Below are 27,620 nucleotides of genomic sequence, written 5' to 3' on the forward strand. Positions count from 1 at the left end.
CATCCATCATGAGGCGTATTTGAATACATCTCTGCAGCAATATGTAATATTCGTCTTTAGCTGGGTAGTTTTCAGTAGTTAACTAAAACATCTGCAGAAAGGCAAATCCTACCAGAGCCCAAACATGACACAGCCAACAGGTAGCAAACAATGTCTGTACATTCTGTAAAATGCTCTGCAAGACCTAAGATTACTGAAAGTGGTTCCACACTCTCACTTTTTCTGAGCCATCTATTTCTCCTGCACTGATTTGCCCATGCCACTTTGAGGGATATTTTCACTACAGATTTTTAGGGTTACTTATTAAGTTATCAAAATTGCCATTTCTACAGTAGCTGGATTGTTTCTTGGAGGTCTCTTTTAACATAAGTCTGCATAGTTCATAGCACACATTACACTCCTGATTTACATAGCCAGATGTTTTCAGGTGATATAACACACATTCTTAATCATCACTATAAAAACACTAACTAAAATGCACCGTGAAATAAAAGGATGCTTTCTCAAGTCCACACTTGACACTACATCTTATAACAGCTTAAAAATTTCTTTTAGTACGAGTTAAAGCTTAGAAATGGAAGCAAGTAGGAAAGATGGTTTTATCATACTATTTCATCTCCCCCCTCTCATTTCTTAAAAGTTTGACTGAATGAGAAAGAGCAGCAGAGAAAAACTCATTCCTTTCCTACATTTTTTTTTTTTTTTTACTCCGTGCAAATAAAGAAAAACTGTCTCTAACACAAAATATTTTCAGAGGTCAGCCTCTCCAAGAGTGAAGCATTACAGTGATGTACTAACGTTACTGTCAACAAAAACTACCAAAATATATGACTGGAATAAATATAGCCTGCTTGAACGTCTGATAGGTGTAACCTGTGGTTTAAAACCAATTCCTTTCATAGCAGTACACGTTCACACAGAACTATGCACTTACATGCCCCAGTGTACTTTGATAGAACAAGTCTTCTGCGTGGTGCCAAACACCCCTGTTTCTTCAGTGTCGTCAAAAAAGGAAGTCACAATTCCCAGCCCTTCAGGTTCTGTGTACAAATCAATTCGGCTGACCCTGTAATCCTGACAAAATGAAGAAGATTGCAATAATCACTTCATCTGTGCTGTGAGTTCTGTAATTAATGTGGATAACAGTTTTGTAATTCCTGTTTGTTTTAAATCGTTTCCCCTCTTGTCAATTACGGCTATTATCAGCCACCTGTCATAAAAGTAAAACTAGGCCAGTTGCCTGTCTCTGTGTGGACAAAGACAGCAGTCAGCCTCTTAACCAACATGTACCTTGTTTACCTTCTGCCATCTAGGCAGGAATGCACCTTCTTTCACCATGTAATACCTCCTCTAGCAAATTGAAAGCTAATGTAACACCAAGCAAGGCATTCCTGAAAAGAATTAATTTAAACAAGAATTGTAGTTACAAGCAATGCATATTCCTCTTTTTTTTTTTTTTTTTCCTAGTCAAATACCTTTACAGTTCATGCTTACTTTGGTGACCTGCAAACATACTTACTGGTAGGTTAAAAGTGCATGTAGGAAGGCTGCTCCACCATGTGTGAAATTCCCTGGTTAGTTTGTGCATGTACGTGTATTTTTTTTAATATCAAAAGTTTTGTGGGTGTAAGTTTGGTAAGAAAAGAAAAACATGAGCAAAAATACCTTACACACACTTCTGAAATTAGGAGTCTGTAGAATTACTGATAGTTTTCTAGAAAGCTTTTCCTACCAAGCTAAAAAGCATATACTGTACATTAAGTTTCTACAGCATTTTGGAGGCTATTCTGATGAACACTGTTCTCTTCCCAATGTATTCTTCTAGTAAGTTTTCTTCTAGTAAGTTTTACCAGAATTTCTATTATTAAACAAACAAAACAACAACCACCCCCCCATCCACATACATTTATTTTGTGATTACACAAGAAATTCAACCTCGAAGACTGAATTTTTATATCAGTCTAAAACTTCACCAAGCAGTAAGACTTGCGTAACATTTTCTTTAATTACATTACTTGCCTTAACAACATGTCTTATTGAACCAATCACCACAGATTTGCATTCATTTTGCTCTTCAGAAGCACTCGCACCCCAGATATCTGAGAGTTCCAGCTCTCCTTCTTCCAGAGGAACGGAGGGGCCTTCAAAATTTGGCTTCTCATAGAGTATCCAGCTTAAAATAAAAAATTCTCATTTTTGTATGTCATTTTACCAAGTGTGATTTCCAAAATCATGCTCCCATTTAATAACTTTTTTTCCCCACAAGAAGTATTATTTCTAGACCCTCCAAGCCACGCCAATACAGTTAAATGACCCAACACTGCTGATGCAAGTCACTTCTGGTCTCTGTGATATTTTTAAAAGCAATAATAAAAATAAAGATGCCTACTGCTGACTTTGTAATTTCATCAAAAACTCCTCCTCCACCCTCTTTAAACTGATGATCTGGGGCAGGAGTGCTGTCTATGTATACCAGACTTTTGCATGAGATATTAATCAGAACCAATATGTAGGTCAGAAAATGTTGACACTGCAGACTGCTGTGTAATGTATAAACAGACAAGATACTTGCTTGAATCCTGTGAACAGCAGCCTGGAGTTCTACACAGGCTGGTATTGATGTGCAGAAGGATGATAAGACTGTTCAGAAGACAAGTACAACTTCATTTTTAGCTGCAGGTTTCAATAGCTAACTAGATAAAAAACTATATCCATCTGCAATTATAAAACACTCCCCTAGAGCTCTCAGTTGCAGGGGAGGAAAAAAGAAACAAAAATAGCTCTTAGTGAAACTCCTAGTAGCTCCTAGTGAAAACATGCTGGACAAGAAGAGAGTCCTGGTTCACACAGACCAAAAGACTTTCGTTCAGAAACCAGCACGCTTCCTAGTATCTCCTACTGCAGCTGGCCCTTGTTGCTCCAGCTTTATATTGGATCGTTCCTTTTGAGAACCTGCTGTTTGACTGTATTATAGCCTTGTCACAACTTAACTTGCCATGCTATCCACACCAGTAATGACTTGTTCTTTAATGCTGCAAAGAAAGTTAGGAGATGAACTTGTTTTGAATTACTCTCATATAATCTGGCTTTTAGAAAAATTTCCTCTGGACTCACCACAGAAATAGTCTGTTATCTTTACAGCATTGTTTCATACCTTTGGACAAGGAATTCATCTTCTGCATCCAGGTTAACACAGCCTAAACCCACATCAAAACTTTTAAAAATCCTTTGCTAGCCTTTTACACCAAGTCAAATACTACCCAGGAAGCCATAAAGGAGAGAGGAGTCAAAAGGGCAGCGAAACTGAACAGAATCTGTCTTTTCATCCCACCAGGGTAAAATGTAGTACTCCTCCAGATGGTAACACTAGATCCAATTATCAGCAAAGTCAGCTAGCACAGAATTTCTTATTGCAGGAGGTAAAATAAATACCACATTTCCTTTTTAAAGGTGTCTACAATACATTGCCACCTACAAAGTAGCCCTATTATGAATTACTACTTGCACTGTTCCAAAGGATTTCTGGACAGATCAGTGATAAAGAATTAAAATTTCTCTCTTACCATCCTCTGACGACTTTAACTAAAATTGTCGGTGACAGAACCCAAGAACTGCAATCCACAACGTCATGGAAAACTTCAATACCATTCTCTTGATAGTCTGATTCACAGTATATCACCAACTGTGTTTAAAACAAAACAAAAGCAACAATATAGAATTCTATCTTGCTATGATTTTAAATAAAGAGAAGAACAGTGAAGATCATAAAATTGATCTTACCTTCCCAGGTCTGGGATTGATTTTGCTTTGTCCATTTCTTGAAAGTGTCTAACAGACAGCAAGGAGAGAAAAGTCACAAATATAAAACAAACCATAAACCTATTCAATAAAGATGCTCAGCTATTAAAATAAGTTAGTGAAACAAAATAAAATTATTCTGAATAGTAAGAAGTTGGTAACACTTCACCTACACTTATTTCCTGCTTCAATTCCTTCTTTCCGGAGAGCTATATATTAGTATGAATTACACACTTAATTTTTTATTTAATAAACTCTGAATTATCATCTCACTGGAGACAAGTAATCTCAGACTTGAAACGTTTTAAAATCCTTTTCATCATCTTTCTATATATTCCAGAAGCTTCAGACAAGAGTAGCAAGGTAAGTATTCTTCAGAAAGTGCGAGGCTCTGTGCAACTTGACAGACTAAAAATGCTGAGAACAAATGAAACACACTCAGGTATACAAAATCTAAAGCAACAGTTTTACATCAGTGGTGAATTATACCATACAGAATATATGGAAAAAGCTGTGGTTGTATCATGTAATCTTGAAACAAATAAAGAAAGAGTTGCAATTATGTGTTTGGTTTCCTAGCAAAGACTGAAGTGCTCATTCTTGTACAGGGTCCTGTTCTGCTAGATAATATTCGTACAAACCAAAAGAGAGAACCTGCCCCCAAAGAGCTCACAGCCTAAGATAACCAGCAACACGTGCAGGGAATTAACGAGAACATTTTAGCCACCATGCAGGGCAAGGCAGCGGTCCCAGGACAGAGCTCCTAACCAGCATCAGATTTTTGTAGGCATCATCAAGACAAGTTGAAGCACGACTGGTTTTTCAGCCTGTGCTTCAATTCCAGTTAGAACTCGCTCTGTGTTTTAAGGAACGCTGGAGTCATTGTTTTACACTGCCCTTACTGTTTTCTTCCTTCACACTACCCTTTAGCCTCTTCATCACCATCATCTTAGTCAGTGAAAGATGTGCAGTAGGCACACATCACCCAAACATTTTTGACTCCTGTTTAAGTTGAGCAAGACACTTCAGAGACAACAACAGTGCTGCAGAAGTCCTGAAACCCTACAGAGCCTAATGGGTTTTTCCCAAGAGCAGTCCTATGTGTGGATACACACCCTTGCCACATCAGGCCTCCATATTCTAATGAAATACTGCAACTCACTCTGGGACAACAATTTAAGTGACAAAACATCAGTATTAGTCATTTAGTTTCAAATTCAGGTGTTGAAATCTTAGCAGCACCATCCAGAGTAGGAACCCCGTTTTAACTTGCAGCATAAGCCTGCATCACTGCAAGTAAACCCCCTAACTTACATCCCCACATTAGTTAAAAACTTCTCCTGACAGAAAATCTACACCCTCAAAACCACAAGGTAGGATGGCTGATTTCTATCTGCAAGGCAAAGAAGGAAGAATTTATTTCTACTTTCCCATCCATTTTAGTAGAACTGCAACAGCAGATAATCTTCTGCTTTGAAAAAATATTTCTCAAGCTTATGATATGCTACTTCAATTCCACAAATCACTTTAATATCACTATTAAACTTTGGAAAACATATTTCTTCCCATGGTTCCTCAATCTCCTCATCATATTTTTCCTCTTGGGCAACAACAAGGACCAACATCCACAGAAAGAGTGGATGCTATAGCATGTTGATTCATAATTCTGAAGATCGAAATCAATTATCCCACATTAGGGTAAAGTTGCCTTTGAGGGAGAATGCAGGTCTGCCTCTACTCATCATGAACACATGCTCAGAGTCAGACCAAGGGGCATTCCTCCACTGCAGCAGCACTTTCAACAAGCACTACTAATCAATTCTTAAATTACTCCTACAGAGTATATACCTTCTATCAAGTGTATGGGAATACAGGGACCAGAAGGGATAGACTAAGAGAGTTTGCTCTGTTACTCATTTAACAGTGCAATGACTGAATGTCTTACAGAAGGAACAGAGGGATTAGTACCAAAAGAGGTAGATGCAAGTTTTCTGAAGTTTGCAGAAAGCATCCTAGCAATTTACAATAAAAAACAGACATAGACTATTTATAATAGTGAAGAGTCTCAGAGTAAGGGCACCACAAAGAAACACAATCATGTCAACAGATGCCATCGCATGCACCTCATTTTTGTGTGTAGCAAACATCAAATAAACTGCTACTACATCCATGCTCATTTTGTCCAGCTATAATCTATGCCTATCCCACCAAAAGGGAAAACTAAACAAAAACAACATACAGATATTGTCTACAGAAAATATAAAACTGGGTAACTTTCCAGACAGACTTTAAATGACATGATACTTACATCCACATCTAATAAACCAGTGGGGACATTTGATTCATATCTGTTTGTCCCTAACCAGCTGGAAAAACTTTTCTCAGGGTTCCCATAGTTAGGCATTTGTAAGCTTAGTTCTTTTTTTGCGCTATCTGGTTGCATGTACTTCTCCACATAACTTGGAAACTTCATATCTGAAAGACACTGAATTGCAAAATCAAAATTAGCAGCCATCCAGCAGCTAAACAGAATCTTACATGGGTGCATTTCATGAATGATCTTTATTACCTCCGATTTTTGAGGCATGCTGAATGGCCCAGGAACATCCTGTTGTAGAGAAGGCATCCCCGAGGACTCAGCTGTAAAAGCTGTTGTGTTATTTACGGAAGTCATGGAAGGATTAAGGAACTTTTCTTTAGATGTAGCTGACAGCAAGCTTGAGAAGAGTGAGCTTTTTTCAAGGCGGGATCTCTTAATTTCACCATCTGTACTATCATTGATCTCTTTTCCATTTATTTCCTGAGTAAAGGCAGGTTCGTCTCTATTACACGACTGCAGGGCTTTAAATATTATGCTCTGCTCTGTCGATGCACGCTTGGGCCTCACTCTGGCTATCGTTTCCAAACTTTGCATTTTAATCTGTTGGGCTGGTAACAGATCCTGTGTTTTTTCCCTTCTGAGTCCCAAACCAAAGGTAAATACACTAGGATCAAATACTTTCTCTAAGTTGTCTTCATGAATCGGAGGCATTGCAAAGTGGGGTGCTGGCGACTTGGGAAGCTTCGACCTTTTCTTCTTCTGTGGTAAACAAACTGAGCTGTCTAAGTTTTTTATTGTTTCAGCAAACTTCTTCATGTCAGTTGGGGAATCAAAAATGCTATCATCTTCAGCAGAGCCATTGTACGTTTTGCCTGGGCTCGTTTGTGCATCACTGTCGTGCTCTGATACCAATATATTACCTAGACTGCTGTCATCTTGCTGCAGTGCCTCAAAGCTCAAGTCTCCGGGCTTCACCTTCTTATCTCCATTTTCCATCTTCTGAGGTTCTGATTTAGAAACCTGAGGAGATTGTAGAGGACATTTATCATTGCTGCAAGGAGATAAAACCTCTGTGTCTGACAGCACCTTTTCTTCATTTCTGGGGAATTCTGGGCTTGTGTTATTTCTCTGGGAGGAATTGTCTTGAGCGCTTTCACTTTTAACAGGTGAGAGCAAAGACAGTTTAAAAGGCGAACTTTCTTTTTTAGCTGTGGTTAATTCTGGATCAAGTTGCTTCAGAGAGACACCACCAGCATCAATTTTGCTACTTTGGTTAAAAAGGGATATTGCAGCCTTTACTTTAAGCTCTGTTGCCTTCCCAACATCCTCATGAGATGCAGAGCCTTCTTCGGTTTTGCCTTTTAATTCCGCAGTGCTTTCCTTCTCTGATGTGCCATTCTCAAATATCTTCTGGCGACTGTTTTGCTTATTTAACGTTTTATCAGGCAATTCACTTTCCTTAGGTTGTTTTCCAAATTTCAGCTTTGCTCTGCCAACAAATGTGCTTGGTACAGTACTATTTTTTGAAGCAGAGATGTCAGGAGGCCTCTGGCTCTGGTTAGCGCATTTATTTTCAAACAAGGAGATTTTGTTGGCAATGCTGCTATTAGTTTTATTAACTGGTTTTTCAAGAGTTTCCTGCTCACTTTCTAAACTGTCTTGATTTGTAGGTGTTTTAAAATTCAGTTCTACGTTCTTCGGCTTGGCTGGACTACAGGAAGCAAAGTGATATAGTTATATCTTTCAGTAACCTTGAAAAGACTTTTAACAGTTTTTAAAACAACAAAATGCAGCATTATCATGATTTTTTCCATAGTCACATTCAGTTCAAATTTCGGTTTCTAAAAAGGAAATTAAAAAGGAGCAGCTACGTGAACAGCAACAAAAATAAATTAGACACTAAATAAGAATACGTTTCAAACATGCACCTAATACTTTAATGCTCTGTAAAACAGAAACACAGCAGCCTACAGCATCTGCAAATGAGGCAGAGAACTACTTATGACTGACAGACATTAAAATTTAATAGTGAATAGGCAGAATAAATTATACACATGCAATTCCCTACAGAGCTTAGGAAACAAATCCCAATTCATTAAGGTGATAATGAGTTGGTTAACATTTGAATATACCTCTCCAACAAGTTCTGAAGACATCTGCTCAGATTCTTTGCAGTCCTTTTACTGCAGAAGCAACCTTAAATCAAGTGAAAGACCTCTTCTGGATTCATTATTGCTGCTGGAAAAGATCATAGTCCCCGACCCACTGCAGGTGCTCATCACTATTTGGCTAAGCCAACACCACATGTGAGGACTCTCCCATTTCCTTCAGGTCAAGTCAGCTAACAATTTAAATTGTGTAAACTAACCCTGCTGAATTTACAAGAACTGAATTGGGAAACGCTTGTAGAGACTTCTCCACCAGAGTGGCTGGAAAATGAGGGCACAGCGCAAAGTACTTGCATGCTGTGGCAGAAGGCTGCTGATGCACAGGTGACCATTTCAAACCTCCTTCATCTGAACACCTAGATCCAGGGAAAAGCATTGCATTTGTCTGTGTCGCCTGCTGCTGCAGGAACAGTATGAGCAGCTGTGAAAATCAGGGCACGTCCTCAAAGTTTATCAGTCAGATAGGAGTGCCAAGCAGCCCACTGCCACCTCACAGTCAGAGCTGCTCTCCAAAAAGGTATCTGGAGGCATTCAGCAGCGAGAGGATTTACAGAAACAAAACTAAAAACAATGGGAGATGATTAAAAATTAGCTTGCAGGGGCCTGATAAGCTCTATCAATGATTCTGGTATTCGTGCATTTTGTTCCTTTTTTCCTACACAAACTGTTCACGGAGCTGCCAGACAGCTCTTCAGCCCAGCGACGAAGTGTGAGGTACAAATGAATTAACACAAAAATCCTAACACCGAAACTACTCCTTTCTCCTCTTCCTCAAGAAACCTGGCCCAAGTAATAAAGGAAACCCTACCAAAACCTCTCTGTTGCACAAGCTTCTTTTCTTGGGAAAAGCTTACCACCACACCAGAAGGAACCCAAGATCAGCTGCCTAAGAAACTATACAGAAAGCAGCTGTTACAATCCCCATGTGTTTTAGGAGACTTCCTGGCAGTGCTCACTGTAGCTACCAGCCTGCTCCAGCTGGCTCACGGATGGAAGGCTCCAATGAAGAACACAAGACCAATAAAACAAGAAAGAGCAAACTTACAAGATGACTGACTGGCCATACCTCAAACAGAAGCTAATAAAAAATCACTTGGAAAGCTGAAGTCCTCCTTCTGAGAGGAGGATGGTGGGGAGGAAGCTATCACACAACATAAAATTTGAGATATTTAGACCCTAGTTTTCATTTCTAATACAACTGTTTTTCCCTAAACTTTTCACAGTTAAATTACTTTATGGTGTTTTCTTTTCTTTTCTGAAATGAGTACAAGAAAGGGACCTCAAGAGGTCATCTAGTCCAGCTTCCTGCTCCAAGCAGGGGCAGCTTCAAGGCTACCAATGGCTTTGTTTGCCCAAGTTCTGAGCATCTCCCGTGATGGAGACTTCCCAGCCTCGCTAGAGGAGCACTGCAGCAGGTCAGCCACTTCCCCTCTGAGCTGTTTTTTGCCTGGTATCCCATCAAAAGAGCATTGTTGCCACTTGCAACCGCAGCCATTGTCCCTTCAGTGCACGCCAGAGAAGAAGCTGCTCTGCCTTCTTGATGCCCATGGAGACAGGCAGAGATGATGCTAACATCTGCCCGTATCCTTCTCCCCACTGAACAAACCAAAGTGCTCCAGCTTCTCCTCACATGGCATACCCCAGTGCCACCACCTTCTTAACAGCCTGCCACCAGGCTCATTACAGTTTGAGATCATCTGAGATCATCTCTCTTGTGCCTGGGGAACAGATCTGGAAGAGGAGGGAAGGTAGCGCTCCTCAACATGGCCCAGATTTAGCCTCACGAGCACCAAACCCCTTCTCCTTGGACCTGCTGGCTGTGCTCCTGCCAGCCTACACTTAAGCCTGTCAGTCCAGGCTTCAGCTTCACCCACCAAACTACACACTACACAACGGTGGTGCTTCTCCTTTCCTTCTGCCTGTACTTCCAAGGGGTGTCACTAACAGCCTGGGGATCTGAACAGCCTCATTCCCACACCATCCTTTTGTCAGCCCGTCACTTGCACCATCACGTGTGTTTCAACGAAACAACACGCATCTTCCTGATAAAATCCTCCTTTCCTTGTACGCCTTGCCACAAACAAGTGCAACAGTTAACACAGAGTTATCAGCCACACCTACAACGTATGGAAACGAGAAGCTGACACCTCAAAGGTATACTTTTGAGCTTTGCAAATTCACACTAACAACTGCTTCGGCAGCCTGTACTTTACGCGTCGGTATTTCTGCACAGCAGCAGCCAAACAGCTCAGCCTGAAGAGCAGTGGAAAGCTCAGCCTCGGAGCCCCATCCGGCAGGGCTGGCCTCGCGTGGCTAAGCCTTTCATTACACCTCTCCCCACGCTGATTTACAAGGCAGCTGAAGGATGCGTCTCTCAGCTTCTAAGCCTGTTTAAAAGAAGGGCAAGCTGATCAAGTAGCCTTTAAGTCTCCTGTCTAATATGGGGGGAAAACACCGAGAGATGGATTCACGTAATGGTACAAACACTCTCCTACACACCTCCTGGTGTGGCTGATCGCTGCCACCCATTGCTGATCTGCAAACTGCTTGCTAGCCAGGAACAAGCAAGAACAAGAGAAATACCAACGTCCTTCTCTTAGGCTATACCTTGCAGTTTACCTGTGGAAGCAAGCAGTTAACCCTCTTCTAATACAGTCAGAAACGGAAGGTGACTCACGTATCTGAAGCTTTCTGTCCAAACGACCTCGTCAAGCACGTAAGTGATGCCAGAACATCAGATCGAGGCAAGCAACGAAAAATGGCATGTTAACAGAGCAGAATAATTCAACAAGTGGGCATAGCACAAAGGCAACTAAAAAACCACGTCTGAAAATCAAATATGACAACTAAAGCCAGGAATTTCGTGAAGCACATCAAAGTGACTACTGCCTGAGGTTTTATGTGCTGAATAAGAGGTAACACAAAACTAAATTTAATCTCAGGCCTGGTAAATTCTGCTTTCAAAAGCTAAAAGCAAAGTATCCTGTGACTTCCAAGTCCCACTTTACACAGACATAAAAGGAGAAAAGAGAAAATTATATCACTGCTTTGAACTGGCAAAACCAACGTCTTTTGAGAATGTCCCTAAAGTACCTTGATGCCCAGAATTGGCACAATGTCATCAGTAACAGACATGATGTGTTTTTATTTTAAGTGAAAACTACTTTGGTTATTCCATTTTATAGGAGTCAAATGAGTCTGAGTGAATCAGTGTTTTTCAAACTGCAAAGGTGTGGAGTATCTAAGGGTAATTTTTAACCTTTACAAAATGGAAACAGTAGCTGCTCTCTAGTTCAAAGTAGTAAGAAGAGAACACAAACAAACCTTCTAGTAATGGCATTAGTACATTTTTCCTTTCCCATTTTATAGCACTTTAGTTCACATCAAGCTTTCTAGTTCATGTGTTCTCAGCAATGACCACAAATTACACCGGTTAATTGGGCCATATCAATTCCTCTGGCTAAAGGAACTGCCAGGAACTGTGCAATAGTATCTGTCGGGCGCATCAGAAACCTTGAAGCACCAGGGCAGTCCCCACCCTGGGCTAAAGTTCTTGTAGCAGCAGCAGCTGAAGTCAGGGCACCAAGTGCCACACAGCCCACAACACTGGGTGAAACATACCAGGCTGTTTAATCATCAAAATGAAAGCTGTCAGAAGGGGTACTCAGCTATTACTTTAAGAGCACAGCAGAAGATAATTCCCTGTACAGCAAGCCATGCAGATATCCTGAAAAACAAAATCCAGCTACGCGAGCACTGGTAACTTTATCAGCACTAATGACAGTGACACAAAGAGAAAAATATGCGGGCTACTCTCCTTCAAAGCTGTGAAGATACACAACTTCAGAGTTTACAATTTGTAGTCTCTGCTGCCAGATGGAAAAGCATCACCATACACAAAAATACCACAATTAAACCATCAGAAGGAGATGGTTTTAATTCAGTTAAAAAGGAACAAGTCAGATGTAGCATTTCACAAATTGTGCAAAGTATATACTGCTACAGCTCCTAAAGTTCCTACACTTCACAGATGTGAGAAGCACAACCAGAAGCCTGTGTGCTTCTTAAGCTGTAACGTTGAACTTCCTGACCCTCTAACACAAGCAAAAGACGATTCTGAACACTCAGTGTCCCTCAGGTGGACTCTGACAGGACCTACAAATCAATACAGCAGAGAGAGGACAGCAATCCTGCTACGTACCCATGAAAGTCAAACAACAGAAATAACAAATGCAATAAGATGATTCACCGTAGAACCAAACTATAATAAACCCAGGAAATCAATAGCTGGAATCAGACTATTGATAACAGCACAAGCAGCAAATACATCCACCTCTTTGTAGCACTAAGGAAAGCGCAGATCACATCTGCTTGACAGAGGACAACCTCTTGAAAACCAAATCCTGCAAACTAACACCTGCATCATTCTGCAAATACCTGATGTTATGCCCATGCGTAAGATTTTACATGCTTCATCCTGCACATCCATTTAGTTGCTGTCATAAGTATTCAAATTCCTGGTGTAGGATTTACCATATCATTTGAAGTACCTAGTAAGTTCTACATTGCATCCTACCTTTCTTCATAAAATAACAACTGAGCAGACCTGCTGCTGCTTCAAAGCATAACCTGAACACATCCCTAACTCGGGGATTTTAATGTACAAAATCTTCAACTGGATCCTCAGTTGACTGGAAACAGCAAAACCACATTAAGGTCAATGAGAGCTGAGCTAATCCGAGCAACAAAAGGGGCAACAATGACGACAGAGCAGTTTTTATGTGTATTAAATTATTCCATATAACAAAACTGACATGAACTGCCTCTACATGAAAGAATTATTTTTCTAACACATGCATATTACAGTGTTTGTTAAGTGGTAACTGTAAATATGATCCAAAACAAACAAACAAACCCCACTTTTTAATTAGCTGAAAATAACCTAGATAGCAAATACATAGCCAGTGCTCCTATGCAATCTTAAATACAAATATAGGCAAAATTACAGCCACAGTGAGAAGGTAAACTGTAGTTTATGTTACTTACAGGCTAATTTTTGTCGTGACAACTTTGGAAGCATCCAAACTCTTCAGCTTCAAGCTGTCTAAATCAGAACTTGTCTGTCTCTCAGCTGGCATACATAGGTCTCCATTTTTAATCCCATCGGTACGCGAGAAAGCTCTTCCATCAGAATCATTACCATGCTTTCCTGTCTTGGTTTCATTTCTGCCTTCAGCAGACAACAAGGTGTTGTTTTCTGTCTTATCGGCCAAAGAAGCTTTGGGAGACTCCAAGCTGTCTTCCCCAAAAGCACCAGGTGTAGTTCCCTTTTCCACAGAAGTTCTTTTTGTCATTGGGGTACTCTCCGTTGATGCTAAAGGTTGCTTTTTCGAGGAGTAATCTTTTATCTGACTCTTCAAACCAGTAGGGGAAGTGGGTACAGCATCCAACTGGTTCTTTTTATATGACCTTCTCCTTGTGGGGGTCGTGCTCGAGATCTGCTGTTTACATTTGTCAGTTTCATTTTTGGATGTGCCTTTGTGAGAAGATACAACTTTGAGGTCCGGGTTATTACCTGGGGAAAAGGAATTCCTTTCAGGAGTCTGTTGAGGAGACTTCAGTTTTCTTTCCGAGTTTATAACCTTGTCTGAAAACACCTCGGAAGGGACATCATCCTCAAAAACGGAGTCTTCTCTTGCAGTGTTCTCGTTCTGGTTTCTCTCTCCATTTGGAATATCACTAGATGACTGAGATTTTCTTCTTTTTCCAGATCTTTTATTAGCAGATTTCTTATCCATCGTGTCTGAATCACCACAACTTTCTTCTGATATAACAGTCACAGGTTCATTAAGGAGTTCGTCTGTTTTTCTAAGATAGATATCGACTGTTAGCACTCTAGCAGAATGTGGGCGTTCACTTGCCACAGTTTCCAGCTTGTATGGCAAATCCTTTGGCGTTGCATGCCCAGGCTCCTCAGACACCCACGTGTTCACTAGCTGCTTGTGGCTTAAGATACTCTTTTCTAAATCTTCACTAGACAAATTCCTCAAGCTTTTTATAAAATCTGGAGTTGTGGAATTATTTATATCTGGGACAGACTCCTTCTCTGCTTCCAACGTTTCCAAATTCAGGCTACTCTCAAAGAAAGAGTTTTTAATGGTTTCACTGCTGCTGCTCCAGTCTGGCGACCACTCGCTGTCAGAAGAGACTCCTCTACCACTCCATTCTGAAATCGTATCGTGATACAGAGTTCCTGCTTCCCCACTGAAATTATATTCCTGTGTCTCAGAGACACCACTCACGTTTCTCACTTGCTTCTGTACTGGAAGGGCTTCAGGTCCTTCTTTTAGATGTTTACAGTATATTGGCTGCACTTTGTGAGGCAAAACCAACCTCTCCCCTTTCCAATGGGAAGTGTGATCTAACGAACTTTTGACATTTTTCCTTTTCCCTGTACCAAACAGATTTCCAAGTCTCTCCAAAACCGGTTTCTTTTTGTGCTCTTCTCTCGAACAATCTGGAAATTGTGAGGTGGACTATAAAAACAAACAAACGAAACACTTGGTTAATGCCAAACACGTTTCTTTAATAAGTATGTTTGCACTAATACCACCTTGAAATTAAAAGGATATGATAAATGGGAAAACAAAACAAACAAGAAAAAAGCCTAACTGTTTACTGAAAAATACGAGTTCTCAAAACAAACAAACCAGCTCAGGAACAGTTAGGATCCCAGGATTCGGTAGGTTTTAGCCTGTGTTTGCTTACAGGTGTGCTCATCTTGCCTTACAACACCTGTGTTGTACGTCCCAGATCTCAGACTAATGCACAGTTTGGTTAATAATGTGCAAAGCAACAGAGGAAAGCATCTCTGAGTTTGCAGGACTGGGGACACGTACTGCTTGGTTGAAGCTTTAGACGTTAGAAAAAGAGAGGGGAGATGAACTTTCCTTCCCACGTTGGCTGCTAGATCTGAGCTTTCTGCTTACAGAGAGGAGTCTTGAAGGTGTAAGCCGCGTTACACTTTTTTCGTTTTTCCTTAACGAAGCTCTGTAAGCATTTGGCTTGTGCTTTGGGTCAGAAAGCCGAAACCAAGGAAAGCCGGTCCATCAGTCAGCGCGCGTTACTGGGTCAGGCGCTGCCCTGCATCAGCCTCGCCGAAGTTCCCCTCGCAACTTCTAATTAAGGCGGTAAACAGGAAACACGCAGCCGCCCCGCCGAGCGCACGGGGGCATTTGCATTTTAATACGCGAGCACTTTGCAAACGCCGCCGCCACCAGCACCGCCTTTACCGGCCGGGCATCGCCGAGCAGCGATTTGGGGAGCCCTCGCAGCGGGGTTCAACCGCGCCCCCTGCCCCTCGGGCTGCCCCAGCGCCCTCCGCACCCGCTGTTAGCGGGGGAGCCTCCCCCGTCAGGGGGCTGCTGCCGGCGCCCTTCCCCTCCCCGCGGAGCCTCGGGAGGCTTCCCCCGGTCTCCGAGGCGGCTGCCTCGGCCCCGCTGAGCCCGGTTGAGCCCGGTTGAGCCTCGCCTCGCCACTCACCGCCCGGCCCGGCGCTGCCGCCCCGCACCGCGCCGCTAAGCCCGGCGCCGGCCGTCTGCCCGCTGCGCTGCGCCCCGCTCCGCTCCGCCTCGCCTCGCCCCGGCCCGCCCCGGCTCGGCCCGCCCCTGTGCCGCGGGCAGCGGCTCCACCTGGCCGGGCAGGGCGCTCAGCCTTCGCGGAGGGGCGCTGCCGAGCCGGGCCGGGCCGGGCCGGGGGAAGGGAGATGCTGAGGGCGGCCGAGCGCCGGGGGCCGGGCTGCAGGGGGGTGGCGGCCCCGGTCCGGGCGGCCTGAGAGTGAGTCCGCCGCCTCGTGGTGCCGGCGCTCTCCCCGGGCGCTCAATTAGTATTGAATGCTTAACGAGGGCTGAGGTAGTCGTCTTCTAATTAAGGCTTAATGGCTGCTGTGAAGTGGAACAGCCTCGACAGGAAGGACCGCGCCGCTCTCACGCGGGCGCTTCTGAGGGCCCCGCGCGGGGGCGGCGGAGACGACAGGTCAACCGCCCGCAGCCAGCCGGGGCCTCCGGCTACCGAAGAGATGGGGCGTTTTTTACGCTTCTTCCCCCGGGTGGAAAAGCAGCAGGTTATTTGTTTTTGCATCATCAGCAGGCCGGCGACTGGCCTCGAATAAAAACTCCTCCGAGCGGGAGTTAGGAAACGTGGTCTGGGCCCCCCGGGGAGCCCCTCTCTAACGCTGGCGGAGCGATGTGCGGCAGCTAAGCTTGCCCAAGCACATGAAAACATGCAGAAAACCTCAAACGAGGAAATTCATACGTATAGTTAGCATATCATACTGCAACCAAACAAAATCCTTTGTCTTTGCCCACCTTTCTTAAGAGTTTTGCTCATACAACTGGTGAGCAAGTGTACCAGCACCAAGGTCTTGTCCCCAGTGCCCAACAAATAGCCAAGTCAATGATCATGACCCCGACTTCAAGTTTGTTTTTCCTACTTTGTTTTTGTGTGTATGTGTGTTTAGCGTTGATGAAATATTCTGCAAATGAGAAAATTTTGTGTAATTTCTTTCCCTCCCTTCACTGATTTATTTAAACCAGTAGAACCAAAACACTCCAAGAGGAACGTCAAGGACGGCATAAACTTCATAAGGCTCAGACAGTTAAAGTGCTTTTGTGATAACAAAAACAACTACAAATTTCCCTATATCTGATACAACTATCATGAGTAATGCAGCCCAATTACTATCTAATTTCTTGACTCTACGTATGTATTGCCAGTACTAGCTAATTATAGAGAAGGCATAAGGAGACAGTAATGAACATTGCTAGCTAAAAAACAGTAATAATGTGAAATTTGCACAAACACTTAATGCAAGCCAATAAGCAATGAGTAATACCGTCTGAAAATTCATAGTAATTGCAAGTGTGAGGAGGATGCACTACGTTAGTCATATTCAAAACTGCCAAAATACCAAAATAGGGGAAATTTAACTTTATTATGGTGTCAATCTGCATCTTAATATTTGACTGAATAATAGTTGCCAGTCCTCTAAATTAGTTGGGATTGCATTATCAACCTGACAGTCATTACACTTGCAGTCAACCTTTGGGTTTGCAAGATTACACTTGGAAAAAATTAGTTATTTGAACTGTGGATCTGGATTTCTTGCTTCCCAGCAGTTGATTTTCATAAAGTCCATGGGAACTTAATTATCTTTGAGACGTCTCCCCCTTTCAAATGTACTTTAAACTGTCCAACAAGTTCAAAAGGTGTTGGATGGAAGGGAGGAGGGACAGCCAGCCAGTCCAGTCACATAAGCCTTGTTTCCTCAGGGAACGAGGCTAGAAATTTTTGCTTGATCTTGAAATAGCTGCCCTATGTAAACTGTTTTGAAGTAATTTCTTCATACAAAGTACTTTAATTATATACAGCTCTTTCAAAACACATAAAAGGCCAGGCACTTGCCCTGAAGAGCTTGTATTTTAACTGAGATAAATGTAGATGAGCCAGTATTGCCAGTGCAAGAGGGCACAGAGACCAGGGTTCTCAAGATGCAAGAACGTGGAGCCCAACCTGACAGAGCACAGCACATAGATGTTTGATTTTCAGAGGGAAAGAAGTATCCTTTCACTGTTGAACAGGCTCTTTCAATGTGTTTCAGCTTAAGCAGTCTTAACCTTGAGAAATTAGCCATTTCAGAAATCCCTGATCAAAGGCTTTGGCCAACTTTAAAAAAAAGGAGAGAGAGAGAGAGGAGTTGCCTACTCTTTCCTTGGACAGAATGCAGGAAGGTGTTTCAAGTATACTGCATGAATCTTTGAAGCTGTGTTCTAATCTGAAAGCAAAATGCCTTCTTCTTAACCAAGAAATGTAAATCTTGTTTGTATTTATATTCATACCTGTTTATGTTAGCATCAAAATATTTCCTCTGTTTTTGGCTGGTTATTTTTTCTCATTAGCTAATGTAAGCTGCCACAACCAAACCCCTAATTTAACAGAGTAATTAAACATGTGCTTTGCTGGTCTCCAGCGGATAGAAAGCATAAGCAACTTTGACTGATTTGTTGAATCAGAACTTCAAGTTGTGTCTTGAGGGATCAATTGGGTGTTAGTTTATCAGATTAGTTCATCTGAGTAAATTGAATATGACTGAAAACACTTCTTAGAGCATGCATTACTGAAAAAAAAAAAGTATTTTTAGTAGTCATTAGAAATTCCGTGGTAGCTAATAGGTGGAAATACCTAGTGTGAACAGTTCTGCAAATTGAATGTGCGTTTGCTAGCATATGTTCACTTTCAGAAGGAAAAAAAGCAACAAACAGTATGTAGTGAAAAGTAGGTTTGACCTCTGTTGTTCACTAGAAGACCATACATAACTGGATTTCAAGTAACGTGCGAACTTCAGATAGCCTTCTATGTTGAACAATTCTAACAATGTAGGAGCCTCCCAATTTCATACCGGAATGCCAGGAATTTTGGATCTCTTCAAATCACAGTGTCATAATTCTCACAATCATGAGAAACAGAAAGCCTGACTTCTAGCAGTCATGTGATACCCCAAGAAGTGCATTAGCCAAAACCATTTAAATAAATAAGCTATAACTCTTCAGGCTCTAGCATTTTGCACAGCGACTGAGAGTCAAATGTTCAATGCTTGCAGCGCCAGGCTTCGTTAAGGCTGAAAATTCTGCTGGAGTATTGCTAGCACAATGTGCTATAAAAGCATTAGGAGGAAAACTGGAAAGAAGTCTGTACAAATAAAAGCTAAGGGAGAAAAGTCTGAGCAGCATAAGATCCAGTCAATTCCCTGCTTCCAGTCCTACAGAGAGAAGATTTCATGCCACTCTCCCACTTCCCAGGTGAGTGCCCTAACTACTGAGAGAGGGAGCTGTAGGCAGACATAAAACCTTGCTGCTTTTGCTTGTGTTCCTATTTAAAATGCACGGGAAAAAATAACAAAGCATTTGATCTAATTTTTTTTTCTTGAAATTTACCAAGGGGACAAAAAGAAAGCCATTTATTTCAAGTTAACCTAAGTGATTTCTATTCTTAACCAGTTACCTTACCATCAGTAAACTTGAATGAATTAATTCCGTTCAGTAAAATATTTTTCCTGGTTTATGCTGACCCTTCCCAACGCCACAAAAGAAGGCTTACTTTCTTAAAAAGTAAGACTATGTTCCTCTAACCCACGCATTGTCTTCCTCCAAGTAACAAAAGTTTGGCACACGCACACTAAACATTTTTAGAATTTCTTTTAATGTATCAGATTTCAGGTTGACAGTTTCCTCCTCAGAGGCAGAGAAAGAAATGCACTGTAAATTTAACAAGTCTATCCGAGCATGGAATTTACTCCCTCCCTCTGCCAGCTCTTTGACTGGTATGCTTATATAGGATAGAAACAGCAATAGCTGGATTTTAAACAGTTTCATTTTTACCTGAGCTCTGTATAAAGGGAACATAGTTAAATTGATCAGGGAACTTATCTGAATAACCAAGGAGCTATAAATACAAGACTGTTGAGCAAAGTGAAGTGAAATGAACAGAAGTTTTCCTAATAGTCATATTTTTCCACAAACTCTTTATGTATCCTATTTTCCACTAAGGATATTTTAGCAAAGCAGTTCATGCATTCAAGAGAATAGGACCTATTTCCAATTTATTTTTTCAGTGTATAACTAAATTTTTAGTTCAAATGTAAAAATTGACCATTTTGGAACAGCATATAGAATAACGAGAACACCGAGCCTATAGATTTAACTGATTTTTGAATGAAAATAATCAGCTCAGGAAGCACAGATATAAGTGTAAGTCCCGTATTACTTCTTAGGTGCCAAAAGGAGAGATTTAGATTTAGAATGTATCCAGACAAAACAACAACAACAACCAGTAAGCCTGAAAGAAGCAAATCATGCAAAATCAAATAAATAGAAATACTTCTAAAAAGCTCAGCAAAGGCAAAGAAGCACAAATAAAAATTGAACAGATCCTTACATCAGTATTTAGGAAAGAAATTTGATAAAAAAAACAGACAGGCTTGTCAGAAAAGGCATGCCTGTTCCCATCTCCTCTTCCCCAGAGCTAGTTATTTCCATACACTAAAATCCTTACCCCCTCCCCTTCTGTCAACACCAGCATCTGTTACTTAAAGAGACACTCTATAAAAATATTGGAGATCAAATCGATTTAATGATTTTAAAAAATTAATCCTATAGGAACCCAAGATTTCTGGTGGTTTAAGGGAAAAAAGAAGAGTACCGTTCGCCTTACCATGATGATGATAATTCTTTTTGCTGTTTACAGAAGAATAAACAAACTATGGTGTGTGAGATGCAGTCCTGTGTCATTAACCAAACCCTTTCTTTTTTTTCTCAGCAATCCTCCCACGCTTTAACCCCTTCTTTCTTCTGGCAGCACTCAGTTAAAAACAAGCAAAAAAGGAAGTAGTATCTGAAATGCGCCTTTCCAACTGATAAGTCATTTGGCAGACAAATTATAGCTATGAAAGGGATTCAATTAGAGGATAGTAGGAAGAGCTGCAGAGGGGTGGCAGCAAGTCCTTCAGCAAGCTCCTCAGCAGACGCAGAGAACCTGTTGCGAAGAGCTCTGAAGTTAGTGTTGGGCAAAAGCCTCACATGCATTAATTAACATGCAATACTAGAACGTAGATATGCAACAGCAGGAAAAATATACCACACACGTTGGTTCTCACAAACTTGATTCAAGTTTTCTCATCCACATTTAAGATGGCTAAAGAAAAAAAAAATCACTTCTGCCTTTATTCAGTAAGAGATTGATTTATACAGGCATCCTTGGTTCTTCACCTTCCTGAGCTGGTATTTTAATTATGCATTTTTCTAGGGTATCAAGAAAAAATGAAACTAAGAAGGGATTTGAAAAAGCAGAAAAAATGCAGCTCCAAAAGTACAAGCAGGAATCATTCAACATTAAAGAACTGAGAGAACATTTAAACTCTCCTGAACTGGGAAGACATCCAGAACTAAAATTATATGCAAAAAAATAGCATTAACATAAATTATAGTAGTAGTAAGTCCTTGTGTTTGAATGTAGGAGAAGGTGAGAAAGCTTGATATTAGTTAACCTCACATCTTTGCTCTCAGCATTTCTAGCCTTGGTGCTGGGTCAGAACTGTACCATTAGATGATCAGTCTAAAGACTCAGCAAGACATCACCTCTTTTGAAGTAAAGAGTGAAAATAAACCCATATTATCTGTGTTTCATTTTAAGATACAGGAACTTGAAAGTGCCTGTCTGTTGAGCAATAGAGGACAAATGGCAAAAGCATTTTGGAGGGGAAGAGACAGTGGCTTGGAAGTCTCTTTGGTCTCTGGAAACAGAAGACACAACTAATAAATACAACCCATTTCCTTTTGTTTTTTAAATTCTGAATGTGGTTCATAAAGATAAAAAATCTGATGTGTAAATGTTTTTACAATCACTGTAGGTCTCTTTCTTCTGTTCTGTGAGAAGGTACAGCATCTTGTCACTAACTCTAAATAATTTGTTGGTAAGTACAGGTTTACCATAAACTGTCTAATTTAGACCAATAGCTCACTGTAACACTTCCCAATTCCTTATAGATTAACTATTTATGTGTAATTACTGGAAACAGGTTTCTTTTGCTCCACATCTAAGCATGTCTGCGACAGACTAAGCTATGAATGTCTGGAAATCAGTTCTTCCTTAAGCATCATCAAATGCTGCTCTTGATCTCTTCCCCTTGCTTTCATGTAAAATTGTTGCTGTCAGTAGGAGCTTCACAGTTCTGAAAGTACATGGCGTTTGAACAAGCTTTGCAACATTTCAGGGCATGTACAAGAATCTCATAAAAGTATCAGTAAATTCTATGGGCAACCAAAAGTCAGCTACTTTTGAAAATGACAAAAAAAAAGACCTGCAGTTTTCACTAGTGCCGCCAAGCTTACAGTTGGTCAAAACCCCACAAGTTAGGTCAGCTAAAAATGTACAAGTGACAACTCACTATGTTTTCTATTCTGTATCTTGCTAATCAAAGAAAAGGCATTTTAAGTAGCAGTCTGGATTTCTTTGCTAAGCACAGAGTAAAACTAATGTGTATTCTCAGAAGGGGAGTCTCTCTCTTTGAGATCTACAAAGCTGGACATGGTCCTGAGCAAGCAGCTCTGGGTGTCCCTGCTTGAGCAGGGGGTTGGAGCAGATGGCCTCCTGAGGTCCCTTCCAGTCTCAACCCTTGTGTGTGTGTGTGATTCTGAAATTAGGCACACTGAAAACACTTTCTCAGGAGAGTTTATACATTTTTATATTCAATGGTTGTTGGGCAAAGGAGCCACAAATACTATTAGCCTTTGCCAAACGCTGCGCTGATGGTGGCCACCCTGTGCTGGCTCCTCCTGAGCTAGCTCAGGCATCTCAATGCGATCCTGCATGTAGCTCTATTTCTAGTGCACTCCCATGCTCAACCTGCTGTTAGCTAGCCCAGAGTGCTCACCAGATGAAGGACTTAGGCTGGCTCACTCTCTGCTTGTACTATGTAGGAAAGCTGAGTCCTTGCAGTTATAATTCAGCCTAAGGAAAATATGCCTAGGAGTTACACTAAAACGCCTAAATGTTTTAGTCTTCCACGGGCACTAGTCCTGAATACCCAGTGATGATAACTTGTGATGTCATTTGAAAGTTGGAAACCTGGGGTTCTATTCACTGTGTGAAACAGTCTGAAACAATACCTAGAAAACTGAAAGTCCTTTTGCTAGCATCATAAGGTTTTTCCCCAGCTCAGGCACTGTAGAAAACAGGCTGTCGGAGGCACACAGGGCAAGAGACAGAAAGCTGTCCTTCTAAGCTCTGCTTTGTTATTGCAAGGCTGTAAAACTGCTAAAGAATAAAGACAAATTGGACTGCAAATTGGAGTGCTAATCTGACCAAGCCCAAATTTCATAAAGCTAACAACAAAGAGAACCGCATGTTTGGCATGCTTGCTTTGGGAAGTAGATGTGATGGTCCTGAAATAGGAAAAAGTCGCTGTGTGTATGTTTATGACTGAAAACGATCCAGGAGGATGAAAAATGACAATATTTAATCAAAGGATATTTAAATGTGAAATTAATAGAATCTCTCCTCTCCACAGACAGTCTCATTAAATAGATAAAAATCATGCAACGTAACTTCCATTACAAATTATCCCAGGGTACCATTTGGGATCTTTAAACAAACAGAACCTTTCAACTGAATGGTGTCTCAAGTCAACCCCCCCACAGTATGAAGGCACCCAATGTAGCAGGTGCTTTGGAAAATGTGGGCTTGATAGTCTATGTGCTTCAAAGAGGCCTCTTCTAAAACATAAGGAGTGTTTACATCCCTTGATAACTTCTTTGATGTACAGAGTTTTCATCTTGCACAGATGAAGAGTATTAAAGTACAGGGAACTATTATTACTAAAATACCTTATCCTGACTTTATAAAAATGGCTGGACATCTCATTTTACATTTGAATTACAATGTTATAAATGTTATAATTTAGTGTTTATTCTAAATAACAGTGTTCACCTGAGGCTCCCAGAATTCCCTCAAACTAATTATTATAATAATTGTCACAGAGAATTGCCTTATTATTAATTACAGTAAACTTTATAAAACCAGTACAGAGAAGATAGGAGTGACTCAGGACCCACTGGTTCCCTGCAGTGGGCAACTCTGCTCTTAATCCCATGGTTACATCAGTATCACTTAATATTTACCATAATGCAACAGGAACTTCTAAGAGAACTTTTTAATGAAATGTACTTATATTCTTAGGTATGTTTATATTAGGCTCCAAACAGATGTAATTATTATATAAAACATTAAAATAAACAATATGTGCCTGTCCGGAAAACAGATATATTATTACTTCTGAAGAAAAAGGGAGATGCATGTCTTCCTGCTATTAAGGATCTATTATTACAGACATGCTGCATCAACCTGCTGTGCACACAGACTACTAAATGCTAACTGCTAAAGAGATGTAGCTACAGCAGCACCTGAATCTCACTGGTATTACCAGTGGATAATTGGATGAGTGTTAAATATTCCTACCTGGTATTCTTAAAAAGAGGGGAAAAAAAACAGGTGCGTGTATATTTTTTGATTAAGAACCATGTAATAGGGAATTGCATCAAGCTGATTTAAGCTGTGCAGTTCACAAATACCAACGTTTCCAGGAAATGTCAAGAAATACACAGGATTATTGATTCCACGCTTCAATTTCTGAATAAAGATATTAGTTTGGACACTGGCCAATCCAGCACGCTCTGGGACTGCATTGGTGCCTGTGGCTTAGAACAAAGAGCCATTACAACAGGCACTTTTTGAGTTAACCATTAAAAGCATCAGGGTTAAGCAAATACAATTTTAACCACCAGAGTTACTGTGTGCAGCCCAAACTGATTGAGAACCTTTCTAAAAAACGTCTGGTAAAAGCACTGCTCCCTTAGCAGCACTTTGTATGAGTCCCCTCCACTGTTCCTCGGTGCTTGAGGCCATGGGAGGCACCTGGGACAGCCCGGTGAAAACCTGGGAGGCTCCAAGTTCTTCCTGTCCACAGGAGCAAGGAGCGTGTGCGTTCTCTCCTGTTCCTACTCCACCGCTCCCCTCCTACGCCTTCCTGGCAGCTGGCTGGGAAGGGGTGGGAAGAGAAACCTCTGCTATGCCATGCAGCTTCCCCCAGCTACCTAACCTTTTTGTCTGCAAGTGACTCCAGCTTCTGTCTCTGCTGCAACTCGGGCTTTCCCAGCCAGCCACACGAGGAGCCTGATGAGTCTCTCCTGAACAGCAGCCAGCAACAGGCAGGGTGAGCTGCTCTGTTGCTGGGCAGCTGCTTAGAAAAAACAGGACACAAAAAGTATATACCTTTCTCATGTTTGGAAAGGTTTTTTTTTGTTTTTTGTTTTTTTCTTTCTTTTTTTTTTTTTTTTTCCCAGCTCCAGGAGTCATAAACTTATATGTTCAAAATTAAGTCCTACATGCCAAAGAAAAAAGCAGACCCTCAGCATTCCCAGAAGCAAAATAATCAAAACACCTCTGGAGAAGAAGGGAGGTGCACATTCAGAACTACCACTGATAAGCCTTCTAAAAATCACAAGTTTCTCGAGAAGAAATACCAAAAAGTAAACAGATCTTAATGTTCTTTTTATCTAAATACTGGTTTCTAAACATTTACCATGTAGTCTGTTCAGACTTTTTAAGGCATCTCAACAGCTAGGCTCTTCAATACTCCTCCTAGACAACTTACTCTCTTTTTCAGCAAATATACCTTAGAAATTAAATAGGTAAAAAGAGAATAAAAAATGTGGGGGAGGTAAAGATGGGAAAGGAAAAGAGGTTGTGTTTTTCCTTGCATGTCATAAGGTGTAATTTAGAGGAAATTACCTTGTCATGTTCCATTTTAAAAAGCAACATTTATAGAATAAAACATTATATTCTATTTAAATTTGCAGATATTGTTTGCAACCACAACAAACTCAAAAGTTATCTGTTGAAATGTAACCCACTCTGCTTTAGAAAATTATCTGAATAAAGCTAGTTTGTAGGAATGGGATTATTTTAAAATCTCTAAGTCTCACTCAAACAGTTTAGGCAATTCTTAATTAAACTGGATCACTCTTTCCACTTGGGATCCCCACAAGGGATAAGTGAAGAAGCATTCCAGCATATTCACTATAATTCAGTTCTCAGGACAATATAGCCAGAAAGATGAAGTTTTTTGTGACTGCCCTGTGCAAACCCATTATTATACTGCAGTTGGAACTACAGAGCAATAAATTACACACATATCATTTACGTACACACACACACTTTCCTAGTTGTCCCATACGCTATATAGAGTATAAAAGAGCAAAAGCCTGGTCAGGAGGAGTGAACTCGTACTAAAAGCTTTGTGTTGCAATCTTTGCAGATCTGAGGGTGCACAGGTGTGCTGTGGATATGCTGAGCCACCTGATCACGTACCATGGCAAAATGGAAATACGGTTACACCCAGAGAGAGCACAGCTGGCTGCCAAGGACCCGAAAACCTTTCCAACACATTGCACAAGTGTGGAAGTGGTACAAGAAAAGCAGTCTGCAGCTCTCCACACAGATCACTACACAATAGCCTCGCATGGAGGCCAGAGACAAACTCCCAGTGAATCAAACAGCAACTTCACAGGACTGTACTTACCGAGGGAAAGAGAAGGGAGGAGTATGCCCTTTGGGAAGAAGGTGGAAAAGCGCCTGGTGTCATCCTAAGAAAGACTTACATGGTAGCATGAGCAATACCAGTGGGATGTTGAAATGCTACCCGGCTAGGTGTTTGGCATGATGATACATGAAGGTGGGGTAGATAAACGGTGCCCACTGATAACGCTGGACTGCCCAACGTGTGCTCCCGCGTCACCATTACCAGGCTCATTACGTATGATCCATATTTGATCACTGATGACAGACTTCCTCACTGCTTTGCAAGGCATGAATGGCTCCCTGCTTACGGACAGGCTGCATATTATCCAGTGCTTCGGTTCTGAAGAACTCAGCACTATCAGACATCCTGGATGACTGCTCGTGTGGCTGCCTTTTCAGCAGTCGCTAACTATCTCTAACACATTTTCACCCATTGCATCTCCTAAATTTCTTCACAGCATCACATGGAGCGCATAATAACTAAAATGAAATTAAATTCCAAGCATAGCTCAACACAAAGACTATGTGTGATGCAAGTGTAATGTGAAGTTGGACATGGCTTCTTTACAATTCTCCTGTTTTGAGGCAGATGTGTTTAAGTGTTTGGAAGGAGAGTGCTCTCAGTGACACCTGTCTTAAGTTGCCAGCCAAGAGTAAATAAATGTATGTTGTCTGATACATGTTACTGTTTTTTTCTTTTAAACAGCATGTAAAATGTTTTCAAGGACTCAACCAGCTGCAAGAACTGGGCATAACCTAAAGGTTATTTTTAGGAAATAAGAGACTCTTACAGAGTCTTTTAGGAAATACGAGTGTCTTAAGCCAGGTTGCAAATAGCAAAATTAACACCTTTTAAAGTTAATACAGAAATGAATTTGTGGTTCAAATGGGGAGAGAAGGTGTAACAAGCTGTGAATATGGAAAAAAGTGGAATGACAAGGAAATTGCAATGATGCCATCCATCCAGTCAGCAGGATGGTATTTTATTAAGCAGAGAAGTAATTGTGTTGAGCAATGCTCAGAGAGCTTCTGTCACAGATAGCTGAGAACCTCTCTTGTGCTCTAATTACCTCTAAATTTCAAGAGGTTTGGAAGATAAAAGGATGAGAAGTCTTCAGTGTGCTGTGTTACAAAGCCAATTCATA

The 27,620-nt window shown here is 41.2% G+C and overlaps 1 protein-coding gene across 6 annotated transcripts in view; it reads right to left on the bottom strand.

Moving 5' to 3' along the window:
- The window catches only part of CRYBG1 (crystallin beta-gamma domain containing 1), a 96,137-nt gene that overhangs the window by 26,860 nt on the left and 41,657 nt on the right, over window positions 1-27,620 (bottom strand). For 3 of the 6 annotated variants that reach the window (XM_072036138.1, XM_072036141.1, XM_072036142.1), the window contains exons 3-9: window positions 13,333-14,822; window positions 6,368-7,829; window positions 6,107-6,283; window positions 3,781-3,828; window positions 3,564-3,682; window positions 2,020-2,173; window positions 935-1,074 (exon numbers count right to left, since the gene is read on the bottom strand). In XM_072036138.1, coding sequence (XP_071892239.1) covers window positions 935-1,074; window positions 2,020-2,173; window positions 3,564-3,682; window positions 3,781-3,828; window positions 6,107-6,283; window positions 6,368-7,829; window positions 13,333-14,822 — 3,590 coding nt within the window. Of the gene's footprint in view, window positions 1-934; window positions 1,075-2,019; window positions 2,174-3,563; window positions 3,683-3,780; window positions 3,829-6,106; window positions 6,284-6,367; window positions 7,830-13,332; window positions 14,823-15,828; window positions 16,062-20,553; window positions 20,808-26,476; window positions 26,610-27,620 lie in introns of those variants that run through there. The other 3 variants (XM_072036139.1, XM_072036143.1, XM_072036144.1) reach the window with 3 other exon arrangements.

The sequence above is a fragment of the Anas platyrhynchos genome, chromosome 3, assembly GCF_047663525.1.
Source record: "Anas platyrhynchos isolate ZD024472 breed Pekin duck chromosome 3, IASCAAS_PekinDuck_T2T, whole genome shotgun sequence".
In the NCBI taxonomy this organism is placed as follows: domain Eukaryota; kingdom Metazoa; phylum Chordata; class Aves; order Anseriformes; family Anatidae; genus Anas; species Anas platyrhynchos.